Source organism: Phyllobates terribilis, unplaced genomic scaffold (genome assembly GCF_046119375.1).
Source record: "Phyllobates terribilis strain yellow unplaced genomic scaffold, ASM4611937v1 Scaffold_11__3_contigs__length_659146591, whole genome shotgun sequence".
Classification (NCBI taxonomy): Eukaryota; Metazoa; Chordata; class Amphibia; order Anura; family Dendrobatidae; genus Phyllobates; species Phyllobates terribilis.
Window position 1 is genome coordinate 336,115,541 of NW_027362771.1, and position 19,468 is coordinate 336,135,008.

A 19,468-nucleotide genomic window follows, 5' to 3' on the forward strand; every position below is an offset into this window, starting at 1 on the left:
ATCATATATACTGCAACACATTAATGCATCAGACAGGGCCCAATAGGTGCAATAAGTGGCAATCTGTGTTATTGTTAGGCTACCCAACTGCTATGATAATTCTTTGACCTTCCACCTCCCCCTCACTGGGGTCAACAAGGTGACAGAAGGAGCCCTCTACCCCCTTCTCCACACCAGTTCCTTAAATGTCTATAACCATTGAAAGAATCATCTAATGCAGTGATGGCGAACTTTTTAGAGACCGAGTGCCCAAACTGCAACCCAAAACCCACTTATTAATCGCATAGTGTCAACATGGCAATTTAACCAGAATACTGAAATTTTCATTTAGAAAAAGCAACACATACAGAGAGCAGGTGGGGGTATCAGAGCAGGCAAAGGCAACAAAGAGCAGGCAGGGGCAACAAAGTGCAGCCACAGAGAGGAGCAGGGGTATGAGACTGCAGATATAAAGAATATGCTCACCCCCATCCTGGTATATGCCCACCCCATCCTTGCATATATGTTGCCCTCAATCCTTGTATATATGTTGCCCCCAATCCTTGTATATGCCCTTCATTCTTGTATATGCTCCCCAAATAGTGGTATATGCTCCCTCCATCCATGTATATGTTCCCCCAATCCATGTATATGCCTCCCCAGTCCCTGTATATGACACCCCCATCCATGTATATGTTCTCCCAATCCGTGTATATGCCTCCCCAATCCATGTATATGTCCCCCCATCCTGGAATATGCCCTCAATCCATGTATATGTTCCCCAAATCCAAGATTATGCCCCCATCCTTGTATATGCTCCCCCAATCCTGGTATATCCCCCCATCCTTGTATATGCTCTACATCCTGGTATATGCCCCCCAAACCTGGTATATTCCCCATCACTGTATATGCGCCCCATCCTGGTATATCCCCCATCATTGTATATGCCCCCCATCATTGTATATCCGCCCCCATCCTGCCGGCACAGCTGTACATCGCATAGGAGAAGAAAAACATAATAAACACCCCTACTCACCTTCCTTCCTCTCTTGCGTTGTCTACTGAAGCCGGCAGCTGACTTCAGTGTCCAAGCGACAGGGGCACATGATGTCACTGCCATGCGCCCAGTCGCGTGTACGCTGACTTCAGCTGCTGGCCTCTGATTGGCCAGCAGCTTGTATTGCGGCGCACGGGCCTGCCAAGTTCATGCGCTGCAATACACTTAAGCTAGATGTGCGTCCGAGAAGGCACATCTAGCTCCTCACCCGCCGGGCTAGGTCCTGGAGTGCTATTGCTGAGGCAATGGCGCGCATGCCCTTAGGGAGGGCTCTGCGTGCCCCCACTGGCACGAGTGCCATAGGATCGCCAGCACTGATCTAAGGGGTAGAAGGCCAAAATCACTGTTACCTATAATCTCAGAAACTGTGGCCGGGTGTCAGCTGTATGTTACAGATGACATCTGTTGTAAATTACATAGGTCCAGCTTTTGAGCCTGCTACGTGGGATTCCTATAAATAATCTGCAATCCTGGAGAATGGGTAAATCCTATTGTAGGAAGATCCATTTTTTGGCAATGGACACTTTAGGACTTTCACTGAATTATTGCTGTAGAAGACACAAAATGTATTAATAGAATTCAAAACTATATTTATATATTAATTAAGGGCATTTGGTTTTTACCAAGACATTGTGAAGTGTAGAAAATACATTTTTTTGTGATGTACAGTGGAATGATTTGAATGGGTTTGAAGTATTGTTGCCAGTGATGACAAGCTAAACATGTGGTCATATCAGTTTATTTCCAATCCATAGTCTAAAGCTGTCTATGAAAGTTGAATACATTTCAAAGCATCCTGGAAATTTCCACAATCTAATGTGTAGGAAGGCCTCCCTTTATTCTCCCAGCAGTCAATTTAGAAGGAGATGCATTGTTGGATGCTTCCAGAGATAAGCATCTGTCAGAAGTATATATCATCGTATAAACATGCACATTTGGTTGCTTTGCGCTGGAGCCCAATACAAGTGTGAGCAGCACACATGAAGGGTGCTGGGACATGTGGGAGAAGATGAGCGATAGGCTGATAAGGTCACTCTGCGGCAGACTGCTCATTGGAAATAGATCCAGTGCTTGCAAACAAGCATACATTGTAGCATAGCAAGTCATGGAATGTACAGATTTTTTTTTTTGCGGAGTTGGGTAAGACTCATTTTTATCTATATTATTTTTTATTTTCTTATATTTGTTTTTTTTTTCTAATTAGCAGTAATTGAAAAATAATATTATAAAATTATTTCATTGTAAGCAGGATGATATATCCATCTCCCTTAATCAGAAACAATTGCCATTCTAACTACTGGCTACTTTCTTTTTTTTTGGCTACTAGTGCAAGATTTCCAACATTATAGTATATCCTAGAAATGTATTTAAAGCCCCATACTTATCATCATTAAGTCTATGCTGCTAAATAAAATGGGTTCACAAAGAAGGAAATCTGCTCCCATGATCTTCATCCAAAACAAAACATTGTAATGATAGTCATTACTGACATCAGAGGTAAATATATTGTGGAAAATCTAAATTTGTATATGCTCCTTTACTAATTTAACAGATAAAAATGAAGGTTAGACTGTGGCAGCTTTACTATCAGAATCACTTTCGAGGAACTACAAATCACAAATAAAAATACTTAAAGGATTATTTTCAAAACAGCAAGTTATTCCTCATATGTAGTATAGGGGATAACTTGCTGATAGCTAGGTGTCCGACTGCTGCAATACCAATAATCCCAAATTTAGGACACTAAATCCCTGTCTTGAATAGAGTGGAGTTTTGCATGCTTTGCATCTAATCCATTCAATGGGACTGTTGGAAAAAGCCAAGTACAGCAATTGGATATTTATGGCAGTCCCATTGTCGGTCAATCGAGTAGAGGCCAAGCACGTATACTTCCACTCCATTCAAGACAGAGATGCAGAGCCCCGTTCTCGGGATTGCCGGATGTCCCAGTGGTTGGATCCCAAGCAATCAGCAAGTTATCCCCTATTCACAGAGGATAATCCTTTAAAGTATCAAAACACCACCTGACAACTTCTCATTATACTCACCTGCATGCGGTTCAAAGAAACCCAGCAATTATCAGGAAATTCCTGCAACATGGGTACCAAAAACTGCAAGCAGCCATCCCAGTGGCAAAGAAGTAACATCATGCCAATTAAATTTACAATGCGAACCACAGCACTTGCCAGGTCATAAGTCATGTGGAAGATCTAAAGAGTAAGATATAAGAGTTAGAAAAATGGATAATAAGATAATTGTAAGCATTGTGATGGAAGTGGAAACAACAATCGTCATATACATAAATTAAAGAGGATTCAAGGGCTGATGTATTCAATTAATACTGAAAAAAAAGCCATGGAAACAATGAAAATCGTAACTCTAGATCCAGTCACCAAGAAAGACAGTGTTTTAACAGTACAATTTTGTATTTCTTAAAAAAAATAAAAACCTATGACATCAAAGTATTATTTTAGGATAAATTCCCCAAAGCCAATATTGTAGGAAAACGAAATTGAAAAAATATAGAAATACTTGAACTTACTTCCTCCCACTGGTGAATATAACGGATAAGCCTGGAAAGTCTCAGGAGTCGAAGCAAGCTGAGCACTTTCGTGAAGCGTACAATTCGTAAGGCTCTGGCAGTCTTATAAACCTCTGAGTCAATTCGTGTTTCAACAATAAGAAAAATGTAGTCCACAGGAATGGAGGATACAAAGTCCACGAGAAACCAACTTTTTAGATAGCGAATCTTGATACGCTGTGGTTCTAGGATAATTTCTGTATTGTCCTCTACTACAATCCCTGTGCGAAAGTTCAACACCAGATCCACAAGGAAGAAAGTGTCCGAGACAACATTAAACACAATCCAAGCTGGTGTGTTCTCCTCTTTAAAGAAAGTGATACCAACTGGAATGATAATTAGATTCCCCACCATCAACAGTAACATTGTTAGGTCCCAGTAAAACCTGTAAAGAAAAGAACATAGTATTATACATTGGTAAGATCAAGTATTGTAATGACAAATTAAAATATGTGTGCATGTCATCCAATTTATAACCACGTTTCCTTGTTCATTCTCATGGGAGCTGTGGTAGACACAGAGGATCATCCTTTGTATTCCTTTCCAGTGTGTCCTTCACTTTCAAGACAAAAACATAATAGAAGGACAAACTGGTTTAAAAGGGTGAGAACAACAAATCATTAGTTACTGAAGAAAAGTGAAATCAGAGCATCAGGAGTTATAGCGAGGTCAATAGTTATATAATTCTCTTTATGCTTTTATAATACTGAGATCTTTTAATATGAATATGTAGGGTTTTGATACATACAAGGATTGCATATTTAGACAGTAGCAGGAATGTTATAATGACTTTCAAGGTCCACCCCCACTAAGGCTCTTTCGATTAGCATATATGCACCAATCACTTAATGGCTATCTTTTTCTTACTAATGATTTAGCATTATGTACCTTTTTATTTTTGATATAAGAGATATTATCTCTTCCTGTAGTGTCAGAGCTGCAGGAGGCAAGAGAGAGCACCAGGCTTAACAAATCATGAGGCAGGAGGTGTGTCTCAGACTACATCACACTCCCTGTAGGAATTGTTTGAAAGCTGTACTTTCAAAAATAACTTAATTGAACTGAGCCAAATAGTAGGCGAGGAGCAGCCACTGAGGAAAATTAACTGCTAAAGACCATCAACTATTGATACAATAAAAAATATAATTTTATTAATACATCATGCTAAAAATTATTTAAAATACATACAGAGGGGAAAAGACAGAGAGTAAGTAAAATAAAATTACAATGTTAATTTCCCTAAGCGAAATTATAGATCTGGATAGAGATATAGCAACCACGTCAATAAATATACAGTACATATGAAAAAAATTAGATCCAAGTGGATTTGTATTTTATAAATATGAAAGAACCTCAGCAAATATTAAAAACGGACATACCATAAGCAGAGAATAACACAAAATAGATACACCCCAGTACTCCCAAAAAACTTTTGGAGTCCTGGGGTATTTCTACTTTGTGTTATTCTCTGCTTATGGTTTGTCTATTTTTTATATTTGCTGAGGTTCTTTCATATTTATTGCATAAAAATCCACTTGGATCACCCTTTTTTTCATATGTATATTTATTGACTTGGTTGCTATATCTCTATACAGATGTATAATTTTGCTTAGAGAAATTGACATTGTCATTTTATTATACCCACTCTTGTACGTTTCACTGTGAAATTCCCATTTGTGTATGGTCTTTTCCCCTCTGTATGTATTTTAAATAATTTTTTCATGATGAAGTAATAAAATTATATTTTTTATTGAATAACATTTCTTAAATTGTATTTATTTACGCTTATTAGTAGGACGTTGTAGTTATACACTGAGTATAATGTAATGATTAGTTACAATAGTTTCTTTTGGTGGTGCATTTAACTATTGATACAAACTTACATATCATTTTTCAGCTCACAATGCCACTCCCTTACACCTACAGAACTTGTGCAGCCCCACAAAAGGACACTGCCACCGCCATGTTTCACTGTAGGCAACATGCATTTAGAAAAATGAATTTAGAAAAATGCATGGTGCCTACAGTGAAACATGGTGGTGGCAGCTTTCTTATGTGGAGCTACACGAGTTCTGAGGGTGTTGGGAAGCTACATTTCATTGATGGTCTCATGAATTTACAGATGTACAGTACTGCTTTATATTGAAAGAAAAGTTGCTACCATTACTCAATGCCCTTGGTAGATGTGCACTTTTCCATCATGACAATAATCCAAAACACACATCTGTTGTATTTTTAAAGAAGAACAGGGTGAAAGTGAATCAATGGCCAAATATATCTGCTGATCTGAACCCAACCAAAAAATGTATGAGGAATTCTGAAGGGACAAGTTGAGCATCACTCTACATCCAGTATTGGGGCCCTAAAAGAGATAATTTCTGAAGAATGGAAAAAAGATAGATGTTTCAATATGTTGCCAACATATTCTTTCTGTAACGGGTCTGGGAGGTGGAACCTCTGAGCTACTATACAAAGGGGCAGTCCTTGTAAGGAAGCGGGTGGCTCCCAGGGAAAGCGGGCAGGCAGTCACGTCAAGTGACAGGGATAGTCTCTGGGTAGAAGGGCAGGAGGTCACGGCGAGTGACGGGGACAGTCTCTTGACAGGCGGGTGGTCACGGCAAGTGACAGCAGGATAAGAGTCTCTAGACAGGCGGGTGGTCACGGCAAGTGACAGCAGGGTAAGAGTCTCTCGACAGGCAGGTGGTCACGGCAAGTGACAGCAGGATAAGAGTCTCTGGACAGGCAGGTGGTCACGGCAAGTGACAGCAGGGTAAGAGTCTCTGGACACGCAGGTGGTCACAGCAAGTGACGGCTAAGCCTCCAGGTAGGCTAGCAGGCGGGTAGCATGTGAGCGCTCCCAGGTGAGCGGGTAAGAGTCTCTGGACATGCTGGCAGGCAGGCAGGTATCTGGCAGGTGCTTCCTGGTCCGGTTTGGAGAAGAAGCCGCAGGTTACCATTCTTCCGGAAGACGACTTTTGGGTGAGTACCGCTCCGGCTCCGGAGGAGGAAGCGTCTACTTCTAGAAAGAATTGTTTGTTGCCGTCCGGACGATGCAGCACAGGGGCGGAGGAGAAAGCTTGTTTCAAGGAAAGGAAGGCCTCCTCTGCTTCGGGCGGCCATTCTTTGGGATTAGCGCCCTTACGGGTGAGCGCAGAGATAGGGGCAGTCCGGGAAGAGAAGTGCGGAATGAAGAGGCGGTAATAGTTGGCGAAGCCCAGGAACCGCTGAATAGCCTTCAACCCCTGCAGGTCGGGGCCACTTCTGGATGGCAGACAGTTTCTCAGGATCCATTCGTAGGCCGGTCTAAGAGATTATGTAGCCCAGAAACGGAAGCGAGGTCTGCTCAAAGAGGCACTTCTCATATTTTGCGTAGAGGTGGTTCTGCCTGAGCCTGAGCAGGACCTGACGAACGTCCCTCCGGTGTGTGGGAAGATCCGGAGAGAAGACCAAGATGTCGTCCAGGTACACCACCATGCAGGAGTAGAGAAGGTCACGGAAGATGTCATTGACCAACTCTTGAAAGACGGCGGGAGCATTACAGAGACCGAAGGGCATTACGAGGTATTCATAGTGGCCGTCCCTGGTGTTGAATGCCGTCTTCCATTCATCTCCCTGACGGATACGGACCAGGTTATACGCCCCACGGAGATCCAGCTTGGTGAAGATTCTAGCACCCCTCAGACGGTCAAATAATTCAGGAATGAGCAGAAGGGGGTATTTATTTTTCACCGTGATCTGGTTAAGGCCTCTATAGTCTATACAGGGACGGAGTGAGCCGTCTTTATTTTTGATGAAGAAGAAGCCTGCTCCCGCCGAGGAGGTAGATTTCCGGATAAATCCCCGGGCCAGATTCTCCTCGATATATTCAGACATGGACCGGGTTTCAGCAGCGGGCAAAGGGTAAATACGCCCACGGGGAGGAGTAGCGCCGGGTATCAGGTCGATTGGGCAATCGTATGGTCTATGAGGGGGTAATGTCTCTGCTTCTCTTTTGTTAAAGACGTCCGCATAAGACCAATAGGGAACCGGTAGGCCGGGTAGATTGGCTGGGGTAGGAGAAGGACGGGCAGGACGAACGGGAACTAAACAAGTCTTATGGCAATCCTGCCCCCAGCGAAGGACTTCTCCGGTCTGCCAATCAAGCACGGGTGCATGTCTCTGGAGCCAAGGTAGGCCTAGCAAGAGGGCGTGAGAGAGTCCAGGTAGAACATGGAAGAAGATGCTCTCAGAGTGCAGTATTCCCACCTGCAGAGTTATGGATTCGGTGATGAGTTGGATGGGATGCGGTAAGAGACCCCCATCCACGGAGGCGACAGATAAGGGTACAGCCAGAGGTTTGGTGGGAATGCGGTATTTCTCTACCAGGGACTGAGAAATGAGATTTCCGGCAGCTCCAGAATCAAGTTGAGCAAGTTCAAAGCAACGGTTCTCCCCGCAGATGATAGAGACCGACAGCATCAGAGAAGGAGAGGATTTATTCTTGTCTAGGATGACCTCTCTGAGCGATCCTAGACACAGGCGTTTCCCGACCTCTCCGGGCAGGAACGGATCCGGTGCTCCTTACTACCACAGTAGAAACAGCTCCCCTCGGCACGGCGAGACTCTTGACGGGTTTTGACCATCTTGGTTTGGTCGACCTGCATGGGCTCTGGCGAGTGCGCCCGGGGAGTTACAGAGGAAGAGACGGGATTCAGAAAAGTAGGAGCAAGGCGTGGAAACCTCCTCTCATGGGTGACCTCTTTGGTGCGCTCCTGGAACCGGATGTCAATCCGGGTGGCAAGTGTCACTAAGTCATCGAGAGTGGTAGGAATGTCCCGACCGGCAAGTTCATCTTTAATCCGGCCGGACAGGCCCTCCCAGAAGACGGAAACCAGTGCCTCATTATCCCAGGCAAGCTCGGAAGCAAGGGTACGGAACCGTATGGCATATTGGCCCACCGTGAGACTCCCTTGACGGAGGTGTAGCAGAGATGAGGCGGATGAGGTCTTTCGTCCTGGTTCGTCGAAGACTTTCCGGAAGGCCGTGAGAAAGGCTGGCAGGTTGGATACCAGGGGGTCTCCTCTCTCCCATAGAGGATTTAGCCAAGCCAGTGCCTCCCCAGTGAGATGGGACATGATGAAGGCCACCTTGGCTCGGTCAGTGGTGAACTGGTATGCCAAAAGTTCAAAGTGCAGGGTGCACTGGTTAATGAAGCCTCGTGCCAGGCTGGGATCTCCACCAAAACGAGGCGGGGCGGAGAGGCGTGGACCAGGAAGGGATGCCATGGTGTTGATGGGCAGCGGCGCTGCCGGAGTAGTAGTTGTGCGGGTGGAAGCAGCTCCCGATGAGGCGGTCAGTGTGTCCAGGCGGGAGTTAACACTACGCAGGTGGCCCAAGATGGAGTCCTGTTGGGACCGCTGACGGGATAGTTCATGACATAGGTCCGAGAGCGAGGGAGCTTGGGTGCCACCGGGTTCCATGGCCCGAGCAAACTGTAACGGGTCTGGGAGGTGGAACCTCTGAGCTACTATACAAAGGGGCAGTCCTTGTAAGGAAGCGGGTGGCTCCCAGGGAAAGCAGGCAGGCAGTCACGTCAAGTGACAGGGATAGTCTCTGGGTAGAAGGGCAGGAGGTCACGGCGAGTGACGGGGACAGTCTCTTGACAGGCGGGTGGTCACGGCAAGTGACAGCAGGATAAGAGTCTCTAGACAGGCGGGTGGTCACGGCAAGTGACAGCAGGGTAAGAGTCTCTCGACAGGCAGGTGGTCACGGCAAGTGACAGCAGGATAAGAGTCTCTGGACAGGCAGGTGGTCACGGCAAGTGACAGCAGGGTAAGAGTCTCTGGACAGGCAGGTGGTCACAGCAAGTGACAGCTAAGCCTCCAGGTAGGCTAGCAGGCGGGTAGCAGGTGAGCGCTCCCAGGTGAGCGGGTAAGAGTCTCTGGACAGGCAGGCAGGCAGGTATCAGGCAGGTATCTGGCAGGTGCTTCCTGGTCCGCGGGCGGACTGATCCATAGACAGACTGGCAGGTGCTGGTAGGCGGACTGTCGGACCGCAGGATTGCAAGCAGGTAGACAGGTATCAGGCAGGTATCAGGCAGGTATCTGGCATGAGCTTCCTGGTCCGCAGGCGGACTGATCCATAGACAGACTGGCAGATGCTGGTAGGCAGACTGTCGGACCGCAGGATTACAAGCAGGTAGACAGCACTGGAAAATAAGCTGGCAACGGGACCTGAGGGCTGAAGCAGAGTTGAAAGGCTTTGCAACAACATTGCTCGGGCACCTCCATTTTGGAGGAGGTGCCTTATATATGGTGAGATCCTCCGGCCATTGGCCGGGGACTCCTTAGCACGGCGCACGCGTCCCCTTTAAGAGAGAGGGAGCGCCCTAAGCACAGTGACCGGGAAGCAGCGTGCGCTGCCAGCAGAGCGGGAGGAGGACGCCGGGCACGGAGCGGAGAGGTGAGGGGAACGGCGTCCCTGCCTAGCAGGAGGCAGGGACGCCGACGCTACACTTTCCATGCCTAGAAGACTTGGTGCTGTCCTTAAAAGTCAAGGAGGTCATACATACAACCCCTGGCAAAAATTATGGAATCACCGGGCTCGGAGGATGATCATTCAGTTGTTTAATGTTGTTGAAAAAAAAGCAGATCACAGACATGGCACAAAACTAAAGTCATTTCAAATGGCAACTTTAGGGCATTAAGAAACACTAAAAGAAATTAAGATTAAAAATGTGGTACTCAGTAAGGGTAATTTATTTCAGACCAAGCAGAGGGAAAAAATTATGGAATCACTCAATTCTGAGGAAAAAATTATGGAATCATGAAAAACAAACACACAAAAGAACACTCCAATACATCACTAGTATTTTGTTGCACCACCTCTGTCTTTAATAACAGCTTTCAGTCTCAGAGGCATGGATTTAATGAGTGACAAACAGTACTCTTCATCAATCTGGCTCCAACTTTCTCTGATTGCTGTTGCCAGATTAGCTTTGCAGGTTGGAGCCTGGTCATGGACCATTTTCTTCAACTTCCACCAAAGATTTTCAATTGGATTGAGATCCGGACTATTTGCAGGCCATGACATTGACCTTATGTGTCTTCTTTCAAGGAATGTTTTCACAGTTTTTGCTCTATGGCAGGATACATTATCATCTTGAAAAATGATGTCATCATCCCCAAACATCCTTTCAATTGATGGGATAAGAAAACTGTCCAAAATATCAATGTAAACTTGGGCATTTATTGAAGATGTAATGACAGCCATCTACCCAGTGCCTTTACCTGACATGCAGCCCCATATCATCAATGACTGTGGAAATTTGCATGTTCTCTTCATGAAGTCATCTTTATTAATCTCATTGGAACGGCACCAAACAAAAGTTCCAGCATTATCAACTTGCCCAATGCAGATTCACGATTCATCATTGAATATGACTTTCATCCAGTCATCCACAGTCCACGATTGCTTTTCCTTAGCCCATTGTAACCTTGTTTTTTTCTGTGTAGGTGTTAATGATGGCTTATGTTTAGCTTTTCTGTATGTAAATCCCATTTCCTTTAGGCGACTTCTTACAGTTTGGCCACAGACATTGACTCCAGTTTCCTCCCATTCGTTCCTCATTTGTTTTGTTGTGCATTTCCTGTTTTGGAGACATATTGCTTTAAGTTTCCGGTCTTGATGCTTTGATGTCTTCCTTGGTCTACCAGTATGTTTGCCTTTAACAACCTTCCCAAGTTGTTTGTATTTGGTCCAGATTTTAGACACAACTAACTGTGACCAACCAACATCTTTTGCAACATTGCGTGATGATTTAAGAGTTTGATAATCCTCTCCTTTGTTTCAATTGACATCTCTCGTGTTGGAGCCATGATTAATGTCAGTTCACTTGGTGCAACAGCTCTCCAAGGTGTGATCACTCCTTTTTTAATTTAATGCAGGTGTTAGTTTTGGAAATGAAAATTTATAGGGTGATTCCATATTTTTTTCCTCAGAATTGAGTGATTCCATAATTTTTTCCCTCTGCTTGGTCTGAAAAAAATTACCCCTACTGAGTACCACATTTTTAATCTTAATTTCTTTTAGTGTTTCTTAATGCCCTAAAGTTGCCATTTGAAATTACTTTAGTTTTGTGCCATGTCTGTGATCTGCTTTTTTTCAACAACATTAAACAACTGAATGAACATCCTCCGAGACCGGTGATTCCATAATTTTTGCCAGGGGTTGTAATACCACATGTAGTAGTTTTTGATGTGAGGTGTATTCATTTTTGCATCAACTAATGTGAGTAAAATTGAAGGCTTTGTAATGAAAGTTATATTATTATTAACCTTAATTTCATGCTATGGGTTAAATAAATGTTCTATGAAACTCAGTCTTCTCAAAATTTTGGAAATTGTTCTTGTGTTCAGTGAGATATTGATTAAAATCTTACTTTTCAAAGGGGTGTACTCATTTATGCTGATATATATATCTATATATATAATCGTCTTATCCCGTCTGTCTGTCTGTCTGTCTGTCCAGGAAATCCCGCGTCGCTCATTGGTCCGGCAGCGGCCAATCAGCGACGCGGGATTTCAGAAAGAAGATGGCGGCCGTTAGCGGCTCATCTGCGGGACGGAGATGCAGCCGGGAGATGACCGGCGCGAGGCGCTCATCTCCCGGCTGGTAGCAGCAGAAGGACCTCGACCGCCGGCGCCGCTGACCTCCATGCGGCTAGGGTGTGAAGGGAGGACCGGGGAGCGGCGCTGCGGGTCGGGATACTTCTGCTGCGAGCAGCCGCTCATCTCCCGGCTTCTCGCAGTGGAAGTAGCCGCACAGGCAGCGGCGCTGACATCCATGCGGCTAGGGTGTCAAGGGAGGACCGAGGAGCGGCGCTGCGGGTCGGGATACTTCTGCTGCGACCAGTCGCTCATCTCCCGGCTTCTCGCAGCGGAAGTAGCCGCACAGGAAGCGCCGTTCCCCAGTCCTCACTAATACGATTCCGCTCCCCGGTCCTCACCAATACGATTCGCTGATTGGTCGCGCTCTCCGGCCGTGACCAATCAGTGATCTTGGCGCAAAAGTTAAACACCGCTGTGCTGATTGGTCGCGGCCGCTGCCCGCGACCAATCACCGTTTTGGGCGCCACATTTAAATAGCGGCCGCGACCAATCAGCGATCTTGGCGCCACATTTAAACACTGCTGTGCTGATTGGTCGCGGACGCTGCCCGCGACCAATCAGCGATTTTAGCGCTACATTTAAACACTGCTGTGCTGATTGGTCGCGGACGCTGCCCGCGACCAATCAGCGATTTTAGCGCTACATTTAAACACTGCTGTGCTGATTGGTCGCGGACGATGCCCGCGACCAATCAGCGGTCTTGCCGACAAATTTAAACATTGCTGTGCTGATTGGTCGCGGTCGCCGGCCGCAACCAATCAGCATTATTGGCGCCAAATTTAAACAACACTCTGCTGATTGGTCGCGCTCGCCAGCCGACCGCGACCAATCAGCAAAATTTAAACAACGCCCTGCTGATTGGTCGCGGCCGCCGGCCACCCGCGACCAATCAGCGATTTTGGCGCCAAATTTAAACCCCGCTCTGCTAATTGGTCGCGGATGCCGGCCGCGACTAATCAGCAGTATTGGCGCCAAATTTAAACCCCGCTCTGCTGATTGGTCGAGGCCGCGATTTGGGCGCCAAATTTAAACTCACTCTCCAGTACTCAGTAACACGGTTCTCTGATTGGTCGCGCCCAGCCGGCCACGATCAATCAGCGACTGCCGCAGCACGTCCGCGAATTGGCGCCGGATTTTAAACACTAAAGCCACCGTCGGGAAATCAGCGGCGACGCAGCTGAGAGATGAGCGGTGCCAGCCGCTCATCTCCTGGCTGCACGCATCACAAGTACCCCGACCGGCGGCCTCGCTCCCCGGTCCTCCCTTCACACTTGCCGTCGGGAGATCAGCGGCACTAGCCGCTGATCTCCCGACGGTAGCCGGAAGTCAGCGGCGATGCAGCCGGGAGATGACCGGCGCTAGCCCTTCATCTCCTGGCTACTCACACCGAAAGTACCCGCACATCAACGCCACTCCCCGTTCTCAGTAACACCGGTCGCTGATTGGCCGCAGCCGCCGCCCGCGACCAATCAGCGATATGGGCGGCAAATTTAAACGCCGCTCTGCTGATTGGTCGCGGTCATGACCAATCAGCGATTGTGGCGCCAAATATAAACACCGCTCTGCTGATTGGTCGCGGTCGCCGGCCGCGACCAATCAGCATTTTTAGCGTCAAATTTAAACCCCACTCTGCTGATTGCTCGCGGTCGCCGGCTGAGACCAATCAGCAGTATTGGCACCAAATTTAAACACCGCTCTGCTGATTGGTCGCGGTGGCCGGCCGCAACCAATCAGCGATTTTGGTGCCAAATTTAAACACCGCTCTGCTGATTGGTCGCAGTCGCCGGCCGCGACCAATCAGCATTATTGGCGCCAAGTTTAAACCCCGCTCTGCTGATTGGTCGCGACAGCCGGCTGCGACCAATCAGCATTATTGTCGCCAAATTTAAACCCCGCTCTGCTGATTAGTCGCGCTAATTTAAATTTAAATTTAAACCTCGCTCTGCTGAATGCTTCCGGCCGTGACCAATCACCATTATTGGCGCCAAATTGAAACACCGCTCTGCTGATTGGTCGCAGTCGCCGGCCGCGACCAATCAGCATTATTGGCGCCAAGTTTAAACCCCGCTCTGCTGATTGGTCGCGACAGCCGGCTGCGACCAATCAGCATTATTGTCGCCAAATTTAAACCCCGCTCTGCTGATTAGTCGCGCTAATTTAAATTTAAATTTAAACCTCGCTCTGCTGAATGCTTCCGGCCGTGACCAATCACCATTATTGGCGCCAAATTGAAACACCGCTCTGCTGATTGGTCACGTTCGCTGGCCGCGACCAATCAGCATTATTGGCGCCAAATTTAAACCCCGCTCTGCTGATTAGTCGCGACCGCCGGCCGTGACCAATCAGCGATATAGTCGCCAAATTTAAACACGCTCTCCAGTCCTCACTAACACGGTTTGCTGATTGGTCGCGGCCGCCGCCTGCGACCAATCACCGATATTGCCGCCAAATTTAAACACCACTTTGCTGATTGGTCGCGGTTGCCGGCCGCGACCAATCAGCGATTTTGGCGCCAAATTTAAACACCGCTCTGCTGATTGCGCCCGGTCTGCCGCATACATATTCTAGAATACCCGATGCGTTAGAATCGGGCCACCATCTAGTATATATATGTATATATATATATATATATATATATATACATATATACATATATATATATATATATATATATATATGTGTGTATGTATGTGTATATACATATATATGTGTATGTATGTATGTATGTATGTATGTATGCATGTATATATATATATATATATATATATATATATATATATATATATATATATATATATATATATATATATATATATATATATATATATATATATGCAGCACGGTGGCTCTGTGGTTAGAACTGTAGCCCTGCAGTGCTGGGGTCCTGGGCTCAAATACCATCAGGGACAACATCTGCGAGGAGTTTGCATGTTCACCCCGTGTTTTCGTGGGTTTCCTCCGAGTTCTCCGGTTTCCTCCCACACTCCAAAGACATACTGATAGGGAATGTAGTTTGTGAGCCCCAAATAGGGACAGAGCCCATAATGCAGGGGCGGAACTACCGCCCGTGCAGCCCGTTCATTGAACGGGGGCCCCGAGGGAGAGGGGGCCCCTCCAGCCTCCAGCAGGGCCGCCATCAGGGCATGACTGCCCTGACTCCAGTATGGGGCCCAGCCCGTTGGGGGCCCCCCTCTTGTGCGTCTCTCTCCTCATGGGGCCCCCGGCCCCATGCTAAGCGCCGGGTCCGGGACATCTCAGCGCTGCGCTGCGCTGCTGCGGCAGCGCCTTCATGATTCCCCTGACTTCCGGTCATGTGATGGCGCCGTCACATGGCCGGAAGTCAGGAGAACCTGGTGTCAGCGATTTGGACGAGCGCCAGGATTCTGCAGGGATCGCATGGGGGTAAGTATAACAAGTTTTATTTTTTTTTTAAATACAATTAACTAGGAGTGGGGGGAGATGAGAGATGCACATGTGGGGGGGGGGAGATGAGAGATGCACATGTGGGGGGGGAGATGAGAGATGCACATGTGGGGGGGGAGATGAGAGATGCACATGGGGGGGAGATGAGAGATGCACATGTGAGGGGGGGAGATGAGAGATGCACATGTGAGGGGGGAGATGAGAGATGCACATGGGGGGAGATGAGAGATGCACATGGGGGAGATGAGAGATGCACATGTGGGGGGGGAGATGAGAGATGCACATGTGGGGGGGGAGATGAGAGATGCACATGTGGGGGGGGGGGATGAGAAATGCACATGTGGGGGGGAGATGAGAGATGCACATGTGGGGGGGGGATGAGAGATGCACATGTGGGGGGGGGAGATGAGAGATGCACATGTGGGGGGTGAGAGATGCACATGTGGGGGGGTGAGAGATGCACATGTGTGGGGGGGATGAGAGATGCACATGTGTGGGGGGGGATGAGAGATGCACATGTGGGGGAGGGGGATGAGAGATGTGCACATGTGGGGGAGGGGGATGTGAGATGTGTACATGTGGGGGAGGGGGGTGAGAGATGTGCACATGGGGGGGATGAGAGATGTGCACATGGGGGGGTGAGAGATGTGCACATGGGGGGGATGAGAGATGTGCACATGGGGGGATGAGAGATGTGCACATGGGGGGATGAGAGATGTGCACATGGGGGGGATGAGAGATGTGCACATGGGGGGATGAGAGATGTGCACATGGGGGGATGAGAGATGTGCACATGGGGGGATGAGAGATGTGCACATGGGGGGATGAGAGATGTGCACATGGGGGGGATGAGAGAGGTGCACATGTGGGGGAGGGGGATGAGAGATGTGCACATGGGGGGAGATGAGAGCTGCACATGGAGGGGTGAGAGCTGCACATGGATGGGTGAGAGCTGCACATGGGGGGGTTTGAGAGCTGCACATGGGGGGGTTTGAGAGCTGCACATGGGGGGGATGAGAGCTGCACATGGGGGAATTGGGAGAAAATGAGCTGCACATGGGGGAATTGGGAGTAGGGGGATAATGAGCTGCACATAATGAATGTGGGGTGGGGGAGAGTAAATGATGATGGGGTGGGGAGAGCACGGACATGATATAATGAATTGGGGCAGGGGGTGCATGTAAATAATGAATGCGGGGAGCAGGAAGTATAGAGCAGGGGGCGTTGCGGATGCAGGAGTGTAACTGGTAACAAATTGGCGGAAAGAGTAGAGGTTCTAATTAAATATAGTGCCTATTTACAGTTAATGGGGGCACCGTGGTGGATTACAATTTATATTTGGAATGGTAGGTTGTATAATAACTAACCATATATTGATGGTGGATGCACGTCTGTATTCAGCTGCGTAATGTAGAAGTTGGGGAATGTGCTCTAGATAACTGTGTTATTTTATGCAGAGACGAGTCCTGGCTGGAAGACGTGATGGCGGTCTGTGCTGGATGAAGGAGAAAAGCGTAGCTGAAGGACTTCACCTAGAGACGTCACCAGTGAGTCAGTGTATTACATGTACACTTACACTATATACTATGTACCGGGCTCCTGTGTATAATGTCACTGGTGATCACTGTATTACCTGTACACTATATACAGAGCTCCTGTGTATAATGTCACTGGTGATCACTGTATTACCTGTACACTATATACAGAGCTCCTGTGTATAATGTCACTGGTGATCACTGTATTACCTGTACACTGACACTATATACAGAGCTCCTGTGTATAATGTCACTGGTGATCACTAGATTACCTGGACACTTACATTATACATACCATGTATAGAGCTCCCGTGTATAATGACACTTATGGTAATATTAGTAATGTGGTGGTAATATTAGTAATGTGGTGGTAATATGTGGTCTGGTCATGGTGTGGCAGTTTTTCTCCCTTCTGTGTGGCATTATTCGGTCACTATGTTGTGGTAATATGTGGTCTGGTCATGGTGTGGCGGTATTCCCTGTATGTGGTATTATTGGTCATTTTAAAAAAAAATGTATATGACACATTCCCTTAAAGAAACTAAATAAAAATATACAGTTATATGAAAAAGTTTGGGCACCCCTATTAATCTTAAGCTTAATGTTTTATAAAAATTGGTGCTTTTGCAACAGCTATTTCAGTTTGATATATGTAATAACTGTTGGACACAGTAATGTTTCTGCCTTGAAATTAGGTTTATTGTACTAACAGAAAATGTGCAATCTGCATTCAAACAAAATTTGACAGGTGCATAAGTATGGGCACCCTTATCATTTTCTTCTTTTAAATACTCCTACCTACTTTTTACTGACTTACTAAAGCACTTTTTTTGGTTTTGTAACCTCATTGAGCTTTGAACTTCATAGCCGGGTGTATGCAATCACGAGAAAAGCTACTTTAAGTGGCCACTTGCAAGTTGTTTTCCTGTTTGAATCTCCTCTGAAGAGTGGCATCATGGGCTCCTCAAAATAACTGTCAAATGATCTGAAAACAAAGATTATTCAACATAGTTGTTCAGGGGAAGGATACAAAAAGCTGTCTCAGAGATTTAACCTGTCAGTTTCCACTGTGAGGAACATAGTAAGGAAATGGAAGAACACAGGGACAGTTCTTGTTAAGGCCAGAAGTGGCAGGCCAAGAAAAACATCAGAAAGGCAGAGAAGAAGAATGGTGAGATCAGTCAAGGACAATCCTCAGACCACCTCCAGAGAGCTGCAGTATCAACTTGCTGCAGATGGTGTCACTGTGCATCGGTCAACTATACAACGCACTTTGCACAAGGAGAAGCTGTATGGGAGAGTGATGCGAAAGAAGCCGTTTCTGCAAGCACGCCACAAACAGAGTCGGCTGAAGTATGCAAAAGCACATTTGGAGAAGCCAATTTCTTTATGGAAAAAGGTCATGTGGACTGATGAAACCAAGATTGAGTTGTTTGGTCATACAAAAAGGCGTTATGCATGGCGGCAAAAAAACACAGCATTCCAAGAAAAACACTTGCTACCCACAGTAAAATTGGGTGGAGGTTCCATCATGCTTTGGGGCTGTGTGGGCAATGCCGGCACCGGGAATCTTGTTAAAGTTGAGGGACGCATGGATTCCACTCAGTATCAGCAGATTCTTGACAATAATGTTCACGAATCAGTGACAAAGTTGAAGTTACGCAGGGGATGGATCTTTCAACAAGACAATGATCCAAAACACCGCTCCAAATCTACTCAGGCATTCATGCAGAGGAACAATTACAATGTTCTGGAATGGCCATCCCAGTCCCCAGACCTGAATATCATTGAACATCTGTGGGATCATTTGAAGAGGGCTGTCCATGCTCGGCGACCATCAAACTTAACTGAACTGGAATTGTTTTGTAAAGAGGAATGGTCAAAAATACCTTCATCCAGGATCCAGGAATTAAAAGCTACAGGAAGCGACTAGAGGCTGTTATTTTTGCAAAAGGAGGATCTACTAAATATTAATGTCAATTTTCTGGTGAGGTGCCCATACTTATGCACCTGTCAAATTTTGCTTGAATGCAGATTGCACATTTTCTGTTAGTACAATAAACCTCATTTCAAGGCAGAAACATTACTGTGTCCAACAGTTATTACATATATCAAACTGAAATAGCTGTTGCAAAAACACCAATTTTTAAAAAACATTAAGCTTAAGATTAATTGGGGTGCCCAAACTTTTTCATATAACTGTATCTAAAAAGAGTATTGGATATTTTAAGAAAATTTTAATAGG

General features: G+C 46.4%; 1 protein-coding gene across 1 annotated transcript in view; it reads right to left on the minus strand.

The window, feature by feature from the left end:
• HCN4 (hyperpolarization activated cyclic nucleotide gated potassium channel 4) overlaps positions 1-19,468 on the minus strand; it is a 273,787-nt gene that overhangs the window by 102,323 nt on the left and 151,996 nt on the right. The window contains exons 2-3 of the mRNA XM_073652761.1: positions 3,579-4,002; positions 3,085-3,246 (exon numbers count right to left, since the gene is read on the minus strand). Of these exons, the coding sequence (XP_073508862.1) occupies positions 3,085-3,246; positions 3,579-4,002 (586 nt within the window). The remainder of the gene's footprint in view (positions 1-3,084; positions 3,247-3,578; positions 4,003-19,468) is intronic.